The 10,011-nt window shown below is 41.8% G+C and overlaps 1 protein-coding gene across 2 annotated transcripts in view; it reads left to right on the plus strand.

Annotated features, from left to right (window-relative positions):
- HDAC9 (histone deacetylase 9) overlaps nt 1-10,011 on the plus strand; it is a 511,347-nt gene that overhangs the window by 376,053 nt on the left and 125,283 nt on the right. The window contains exon 3 of one of the 2 annotated variants that reach the window (XM_006018926.3): nt 467-529. In XM_006018926.3, the coding sequence (XP_006018988.1) occupies nt 467-529 (63 nt within the window). Of the gene's footprint in view, nt 1-448; nt 530-10,011 lie in introns of those variants that run through there. The other variant, XM_025198228.1, reaches the window with a different exon arrangement.

Here is a 10,011-nt window from a genome sequence, read left to right on the forward strand (position 1 = left end):
CCCGTAGGGGCTGAAGTCCCTGGAAACTGCTTATTTGGTATTATTATTATTATTTTTTTTTTTAGTGGCTTTATTTCCCCCTTGCAAAAAAGCCTGAAGCACAAATATATTTCTTCTTCCACCTGCTGCTGGCTTCCAGAACACAACTGTTCAAACTCAGAGGTTCATAGTCCACTGTGTATTTCCTATTCCTTTGCAGCAGACCAGGCTGTGTAAAAGTGGATTGTCATTTTTTGGTTCTTTTCTTTTTCCCCTTTTTAAAATAGATTTTTATACAAATGCTTACAAAATTGCTGATTTCGAAAGTGTATTCTCTCTCCCACTCTCTGTGGAGGAGGTAGGACCACAGAGGGTCGTTCCTGACGCCCCTATACGGTGCAGTGATGAATCTTTCATGTAGCTGAAGTACAGACTGATTGGAATATGCTGCAGACAATTTACGAGAGTGAATCGTGTTTTTCCTCAGATGGGGTTTCTGGACGTGAACAGCTCTTGGCTCAGCAAAGAATGCACAGTATGATCAGCTCAGGTAAGAAGCAGTTCAGTAACTGAGACTTTTCTGTTTGGAGGGTGACATACATAGGAAATACAAACTGTCACAGTAAAGAATCTTGCCCTTAAATCATTACTTTAGTCCATGTTTTTTTAAATGTAAGTTCTTTCTAAATAATGACTCCCGCACCAAATTATTTTGGATGTTTGCCCCTGCTGCTGGCTTTTTTTCTTTTTTTTTTTTTTTTTAACCCTTAAGCCTGCTGCTTCCAGAAGGAAGAAAACTAGCAAATAAAATACAATAAGGGATATTTTTTTCTTGTGCTCTATGATTGCAAAATGGGGTTTATAGTGATTGCAGGCTTGTTCCAAATGAGACTTCATTAAACAAGACCCTGTTCAGTGAGCTACAGTTCAGAACCCATCAGAGGCTGTTTTGACCCTATGTAATTTCGTGAACAAGAATAGGTCTATTTGCAGGTTTCTTCCTCTCAAGTTTACATGTCGAGAGCTTTCTATAAAGCTTCTGTCCTGATTTCATAATGATGTCAATTTTGACTATTCTAAAGTAAATTCTGTGTCTGTCTTATGTTTGGCTCCTTTTCTTACTTCAGGAATATATGAGAAACTTGGTAATGCCAGTCAGATCTAATGGCTCACTGAAAATGTAAGTTGGATGCATTTTAAGGGAGATGTTTTAAAAGCTGCACTTACAGCATAATGGATATCACTGCAGTTTGAAGTCTTCCTTCCATTTTCTAGTTTCTGTGATATCTGTATTTGAGATCTGTGAATGATGCACTGAGACTGAATGAAGCTGAGAGAGCTTTAACAGTTTAAGTTAATAAAAGTCAAATTTTCATTTTCTCTGATTAGCATTGTGTAGTTCCAGCTCTGCTTTTATTGCATTTATCTTGGTTTTTGGGAGGACATAATGATATCTCATTTACATATATTACAGCCTCTAAGTCCTAATTTTCTGCATTAAATTTGGGTTTTCCTAGGTACTACATGCAAAGATGCTATGAATTGCTCAAGTAGACTCCAATCCAAGTTAAATCACCAAATTGTTCATAAAACTTGGCACTGACTTCCAAAGTTGATTATATCTCAATGAACCATTTTACTGATTGACTATATACTTGTTCTCATGCTCTTTTACTTGGTCCACCTGTTGATCCTTTAATGATTAAAAAAAAAAAAAGATGCTTGAGATGTGACACCTGCTCCCTGTCATGTTTGTACAAAGAGAAATCTTGAGTTGTATTTATATTTGTTTCTTAGGTAGAAACTGTAGAGCAGTTGTTATGAAAGATTGTCACATAGGAATGAATGCTTGTCTATTTGAGCAGGACCGATTTACATCATAACTATAAAATACATTTTCGAATACAGTAAATCAAGGCTGCCTCATAATAATTATAGACTGGGAAAAGGGATGAAGACTGAAAACTTGCTGTAAGCAGTCTCAAATCATGAGGTCACCTAATGGGTTACCCAATACCACTTATCAGCATTGTTTAACATTTTTCCATTTCTTTCATTAAGTTACTTCAGTTTGTTAGCTGACTTGCTTGCCTGTTCATTTTTCCTAATATGACTTAGTTTTGGGTTTCCTCTTTAAGAGTTTTACAACCCTGATTCCCGTTTTTTTCCCCCTTCTGGAAATAGGTTTTGAACTACTAATTCCAGTATCCTTGTTTAAAAGGAAATCTGGTGATAAACTCATTCATATAAATATAACAGGCTAAGCTCTGGATAATGACATGATCCTAAGATCGTGGGTGGATACTGAAGGTTCTCTGCAAGCTTTCTCACAGCTTTGACAAGCTACCAATTGTTACTGGCTTCCTCATTTTTCGGTACAAATTAGCAGGTATATCAAGGTTTTGGACAAGACACGTACTACCTAAAGGTCAGACTAAGGCAATTTTTTTCAAATTTCCTCTTAAAAATAAACTAGTAAGTCTAAAGGTAAACAGGCTGGTTTATTAGCCCATTGTGCCACCTTGAACCACGAACCAGGGCTGTTTGGATAATTTCTCATTTGGAAAACAAGAAAAACATGTAATTTTCTATAATAGAGCTCTGCTTTCCTTCCTTGGAGACAAAAAATATCCCATGACATTTGATTTGTATCTAACATTGTGTAAGACCCATGTAGTACAGACTTCATGTGAAGCTGTAGACAGTGTTTTAATACCTTTTTCCTTAATTAATAAACAAGACCATTTTCCAAGCAGTTTTTTTTATTACTTTAAAATAAAAACAATTCTTCATTATTCATACTGTCCTTTTAGAATATTCAAATAAGCAACATCTCATTGACATTTTATTTAGTCTACAATTTAATTAATCTCATAGGAAACTAAAGGGTCTATGTCTGTTGAGCAAACTCTGTTCTTTGAACTTCAGGGCCTTGTGTGATCAGGTTCTGTAATGTCATATGTAGCATTTTCTGCATGTAGGCTGAAGTGTTGTAAATGTATGGAGAATGTCACAATGATAGACAATATGGTGGTTCTGTATTAGGAAGTTCCCCACTCCCAAGTCTGTGATACCAATTTAACACCCTATGTAAGGACTAATAGTGACAAGTGGAATAGTGTTGTTACCAGGTTGTGATTTAAAATGTAAACAAATCCTTTCATATCTGATGCTTGTAAAACGCATCTCTCTAAACAGAATCAGGTCTACTATGTAGAGAAGAAAAGGAACTGCCACTTGCAGGCTGTTAGGGTAGCTAAATGTCAGTTTTATGAATCACAGTGCTCTTTGTGCATGTCAGAATAGCTAAATGTTCTGTTTTCTTATTTATGTATGTGTTGCATCTATTCCTGTTAATAAGCTACACATTTATCAAGAGAAGAATAGAGAACTAAAAATTTACACCATGCCTCCTTAATACTGCACAAACCATGGAATTAGCCTAACTTTAGCACTCACTCAATGAATTTATAAACTTGCAGATCTCCAGATATACTGTCCATGCATTCTTCTGTTCTAATTTTAAATTGGATGGAGTCAGCTCCAAAGGAGATGGATTCATTTGATAGGTATCTGCCGAGCAAACTGTCTGAGGAATTTCTGAGAATACCAAGCGTACAAAATACTCCTGTCATATGAAGCAGCTCTTCTGGTATTCCCTTAATTACTGCTTTTCCTGCCCTCTTCCATCTCAGTTTATAAATCACATTATGAATGAGATGATCTGGAGAAAGTACTGATCAAAAGTCTAATTACAAAAGGGACAATCCAGATAGGCACCAAATCAAGAAGCTATATAATTACAAACACCTACACATTACTACAGACAAAATTACTATTGGCTGTGTTAAAGAAGACTTACAGTCACTTAGAGTAGTGAGTGCTGTGAAATGCATAAGGATGTACTGTGTAAGTTATTCAAACAAGGCAATGCACATAAAAATAATTATGGTACCCAATAAATATTTATTTTTAGGGAAAATTAAGCAAATGTTTTATTTTAAAAAATACTTTTAGTTTTTGTTCAGCTACTCTCTGAAGTAACAGCTAGCTATTTCAGGGATCACGGCTTTTTTTTAGCAAATGAAAGCTGGTTCATAGTGCCTTGGCACTAAAAGGATCCCATTTAACTGATGAGGGTCCTCATTGTGTGGTATTTCTTTGGTTTTACCCAGAGAGTTGCTTACTGTGTATTTGTACAGTGCTCAGCACAACAGTCTTGAGTTCTGAGTTGTCTCTGGGCACAACCTTCAATAACCCTTTGTTAGTCAAAAAGCCTGAGGCTGAATCAATTCAATCTTCACAGGTTAGTCTAAGTTGCATAGATTGAACCAATAAGCAAATGAACAGACATTCACTTTTGATTTTGGAAATGCGTCCACATGTCTGCCGTGGCCCAGGCTTCCTGCTTTGCTGGAGCAGACAGGTTGGTCCAAGACTAGCCTGCCCACCCTGCAAGGCCTAACCTTGGAGTGAAAGCACATTGAATTAAACTGGTCTCTGGTGAAATGTAATAGAATGTACCAAATAATTCACATAGAATTATGTTAACTGAATTAAATAAAATTTAATGAAACTGGAGGTGAAAGTGTCGTGTGGAGGTATCAGTTTGCCATGTATTTGGTAATTAGGATACCTGACTGTAAGATATTAAATAAATAAATGAAGTTTTGTTGTTTGGATGTAAAAATTAGCATAAATCACATTTATTGCATCACTTCAGTGATCTGATGAATATATATTTGCACAGGTGACTGTCAGTGACCACTAATACAAATAGTGTCACTTGAATCTTTGAAATTCACTTTCCTTATACTTTCCTATCCAAGAAAAAATAATTGCACAACTCTTGCTTACTAGCCAAAAAGGAAAAAAAAAGTTTTATAATGATGTTTGAAGCAAATTTATCTAAGTATACTTGAATCATAGAAAATTAGGGCTGGAAGGGACCTCCAGAGTTTATCTAGTCCAACCCTCAGTTCAAGCTAGGATCATTATGTGTTTTAAACCATCCTAGACAATTGTTTATTTCTATCAATGAAACTCTGCAAATAGTCTTCTCAAACTACTACTAAGCAAAATGTCCAAAACATTAACCCCCTCCCCACCAACCCCCCACCAAAAAATAAACCAACAACACCCTAACTTGCCAGGGGTAAAGCAAGGGGGCAGGACAGGAAGTAGAATTGATGATTAAGAGTCATAGAAAAGTTGAATTATGGTGTTCTATAAACCGTTGCACAAGTGATCTCATGACACAATTAAACCACCTAAGAGGAAACATTTGATTTTTCCCTGAGCTTCTACTTTGTAACTTGAAAACCTGAAGAACTGAGCGTAGAGCATATTTAGAGAGAGAGAACGCTTTGCTATTGTACATGTGAAGCCAGCAAAATCTTGTAGATGGCCAGAAACTGATTATTTTGCTGGACTTGTGGACTGTATCTGGCCTGCAGAGCTGCTCGAACCAGCCTGCTGGTGTTACTGGTGAGTCTGGGATTTGAGGGTAGGTTAGTGGGGGTGGGGCCTGCCACAGAATCCATAGTCTGGTTGGACGTGGCCCTTGGCAGCAGCGGGGGGGACGTGGTAAGTGAAGGCTATGAAAACAGCCCTGGTTGCCCTGCAGCCACTTGGCTTGCAACTGCTTGCACTGCCTCCACTATGGCAAGCAGCTGTTTGGCCAGTGTTGCCTGTTCCACCACCTCCATTGCTGCTTGTGCCTCTGGTTCTGGCACCGTCTGAGCTGTCACTTGTCACAGATCCAGCTGACAAGGAGCCCCACAGTTCAGATCCAGCACAGGGTGAGTTGGATTCCTCTGTACTAAAGGAATACATTTCTATCCCTCAGGTTTTCATGTAGAAATATGATCTTTGAAGTGTTACAGAGATTTAAGTGCTGACTTGCCTTACTGTTAATAGAGGAACTAAAGCATGTTTGGGTTCATTGCACAGTTTCTATACAGGTACTCTTATTGTCTCTGATCCTTCTTTGAATCTACAGGATCAAATGTTGACGCAGCAAAGAGTAGAGCAAAGATCGTCAGGAATGGGGAGAACACTTTCTAGGCTGGCCTCTTTCTGAGTAACGTTGCTTTTGGGCTTCACTTTCTCTGAAAGAGAGCTTTGAATGTACAGTGTTACAACTCTTGTTTTATCACATTGTGCAATATTTGGAGTTTTCTTAGAGCCCTGAATCCTGGGATTTCATGAGAATCTCAGCTTTTATTAAAAATAAAGCTAAGTTTTTAGTTCTGATTATTATGGAGATTAGCTTGAAAACATGAACTGTTAAAAGGGCATGGAGCCGATAACAACTGGAAAGAATAAAAACTATGATATTGTTTTAAAAATGTTGAAGCCAACTGAATTTTTAGGGTTGGGAGTACTGCAGTTTGTCCTTGAGGGAATAAACATATAATATTATTTAGTACACACTAGCGTTCCTCAGGGGAGGAGGTAAACTCTTTTAACTTTTTAATCATTTATTTATTTGAGTCGCATTTGTATAGATCCTCATTCTACTGTGCCACCGTATATTGGTTTTTACTGCACTTGCAGTGTGAACTGCAGACTGTGTGAACCAAATTATTCTGTCCTCATTTACACCTGTGTGTGAACCAGTTGATTTCAATTGGTGGTTGCATGAAGAGAATTGATCCCATTCAGTATGCAGATCACATGGCCAGAGCTCTTTAACAGAGTTCTGTTTCTGTATTAGCTGCTGTCTCCTTTTCATTGGCTTGGGGTTTTGTAGAGAAAACAAAAGCTAGGAGAAAGTGGAGTGATTATTTAACAGGTAAACCAATATTTTTTTCCCCTGGGTTTTTTTAAGCCCCAAAACGAGAACAAAACAACCCAAAGTGTTTTGGGAAAGGAGTTGACAGGGATTACTGTGAAGTACATGAAAATCTAAAGTGCCCTATTCTGTGGGTCTCTTAGCAGGCTGACTCCTCTGGGTCAGTTATTCTTAGCTTAGTTATTTTCATTTTATGGCATTACAGGTCTAAGATTAGCCTGTTAGGCGTTATCATGCCATCTGAGCTACCTCCTAATATAACTCTACACCGGAATGATTATTTATAGTCAGAGCATTCTGTCATTTTTGGGTTATTTCTGGTAGCTTAAATAAAGAAGAGCAGCATTCAAGAAAAACCACAAATTCCTTCCTGCTGCCAAAACAACATGATAACCGCCTGCTAAGGGGCAATGATATTGTTTAAAATGCATGCTTGTAGCAGATATGACATCCCTTTTATCTCCACCACTTTGACTAAAAAGCGATGCCTTGGGCTAGTGCTCTTTTATGTTTGGGTGGAGGGAGGGGGGCCAAGTTGATGTACCCTGTCACATTGAACACAGGGCTCTGGCTGACGATGACATTCACGGACATCCAGGTTCTATTTTTAGGAGTTGGCACTATCAAGCTCTCTGTTCAGTGTGAACATGTCACAGACATGCAGCTCCTGTAGCATCGACCCTTCTAGTGAAACCTCATCAACCACAATAGACATGTCTTCTATTCAGTTACAATCCTTAAATGTATTGCAGTTTTTTATGCAAAGGCATAATTGCTTTCTTCAGTTTCCTGACACAGCTTTAGCAAATACTTCCCTTTTACCCCGTAAAGTATACACTTACTAGACGAGTTCATTGAATCCTGCATAACTAGCTATAGTTTATAAATGTAATGGTCCAAGTGCTTCTTTTGCTACGTTCTGTGCAGCCCACTGATGCCTTTGTGATTGCAGAGGTGTAAGCATAGTGAAATATTTGGCCTAACGTAGCTTTTGGAGGCAATTTAATAAAAATGAATGAGGCTAATGTGATGCACTTACAGGGCGTGTCCACACATGCAAGCACACGTGCTTTCACCAGCTCAAATAGAAATGGTACAGATTCGAGCTAGGGCTTTCTGCCTCAGTGCACGTGCCCAGACATGCACTTTGGTGTGGGGCAAATTGTGCCAGTTGGGGCAACATAACCTTGCCTGGCTCCTCCTGGATCTGCAGCCAGGGGGAGCTAGAGCCCGGGGCCAACATCTGTGCTGTCCCCAGCAGTATAAAAAGCTGCCCTGTCCTGGCCCCATCAGTACAAAAAGCTGCCCTGGCAAGTAGCTCAGGGCTATTTGCTCTCAGGAGCTTCTGGGGCCCAGTCAATTGTTACCTGGGAACACTACCCCTTGTGCCAGCTGGACTGCTGAAGCAGCCCTGAGAGTTCCCTGCACCCCCTACCCACTGCAGCAGTCTGGCAGTGGGGGCTGCTGCCTGGCTGTGACCTGCTGCGTGCCTGCCAGAACCGGATGGGAACTGACCAGCCAGTAGACGCATCTGCCCCTCGGCGCCAGTGCCAGTGGGCTGTGACTGCAGAGTTGGCCTTTGTGTGGCACTACTGCCTTTGTGTGCCCCTGCCCGGCCATCTGGGCAGCTATCGCCCAGAAGATGTTCCCAGTGTGGTGGCCTGTTTTGAACTGTCAAAGCATGTCCTCCTGGCCCCAATTGGCCAGGAGGTCAGCCACAGCCAGCTGGGTCCAAGGTGCCACCTCTGAGCAGGTTTCTCTGCCTGGGTCCTGCCACTTGCCTCCCTAGCAGGAATTCTGGTGTTCCCTATCTAAAAACTGAAAAATCCCTGATAAAAAAAATCCCAAAGTCACTCTGTAAAATACCCCAAAATCCATTTTCCTCCACAATTAAAACAAAAGACCACTATAAAGAGAGAGAGAGAGAGATACAGAGACAGTGATCAGTTGGGCAATGCTTTATTGATATATCTACAGTGTTAAAGCAATTTGGAAGCCTACCAGTGTCTGTATCATCATAATAAAATGATTTCTAAATACCTGTATGTTTTGTTGCCCCCCACAGGGTTACAGCCCCCCACCACGGGGCCACAGCTGCCCAACAGGGGTTACAGCCCCCTACAGGGGCACAAGACCCCCACAGGGGCTACCACCCCCCTGGCAGGGCCCACATGCCCCACCCCCACTTGCTCCTCCAGACTCCTGGGCCCCATCCCCCGCTGGCTCCTGCAGCCCCCTCTTCGCTGCCCCAGCCTCCTGGCACTTAACAAAAAAACAAAACAAACAAACAAAAAAAAAGCCTCAAACTCACCTCGCAGTAGCAGGAGCTCTGGGGCCTCATGGCAGGGGACCCCTATGCAGCACGGGGTAGCGGGGCTCCCCAATTGCCCCCACCCCTGCCAAGCCCCAGCAGTCCAGGACACGTGCGTACACACAGGGCCTCGTGGCAGAGCACCGTGTGCAACACAGGTGCGGCCAGGGTTGGCAGGGCGCTGAGCACCTCTGCGCGCTGTCGGGCAGTTAGGGCAACAGTAGCTGTCACCTGGGCCCTGTGCTGCATGGGAGGGCTCTGCCAAGAGGCCCCAGTGACCTCCAAGGTAGCTGCTACTGCCACTGAGTGTGGGGTTTGTTTTTTTAATTGCCATGATGGTGGTGGACAGGTTGTACTCAACCTGGCGAGATATGAGCAGTGGGGTCCCCCAGGGCTCCGTCCTTGGGCCCACACTGTTTAACATCTTCATCAGTGACTTGGACGAGGGGGTGGAAAGCACGCTGTCTAAGTTTGCTGATGACACTAAGATGTGGGGCGAGGTGGACATACTTGAAGAGAGAGAGAGGCTGCAGCTAGATTTAGACAGACTACAAAAGTGGGCAGACGAGAATAGGATGGGGTTCAACGTAGACAAATGCAGGGTGCTGCACCTTGGGAGAAGGAATCCACAGCATACATACAGGCTGAGGAGTTCCCCTCTTGAAAGCACAGAGGCGGAAAGGGATCTTGGAGTCATTATTGACTCCAAGATGAACATGAGCCGCCAATGCCAGACCGCAGCCAGCCAGGGTCAGCCATACCTTGTCATGCATCCAAACATGCATCTCAAGCTGCTCCAGAGAGGTGATGCTCCCCCTCTATGCGACTTTGGTCAGACTGCAGTTGGAGTACTGCGTCTAGTACTGGGCACCGCACTTCAAAAGGGATATGGCCAGCCTGGAGAGGGTTCAGAGGAGGGCCACCC

Source organism: Alligator sinensis, unplaced genomic scaffold, assembly GCF_000455745.1.
Source record: "Alligator sinensis unplaced genomic scaffold, ASM45574v1 scaffold123_2, whole genome shotgun sequence".
Classification (NCBI taxonomy): Eukaryota; Metazoa; Chordata; order Crocodylia; family Alligatoridae; genus Alligator; species Alligator sinensis.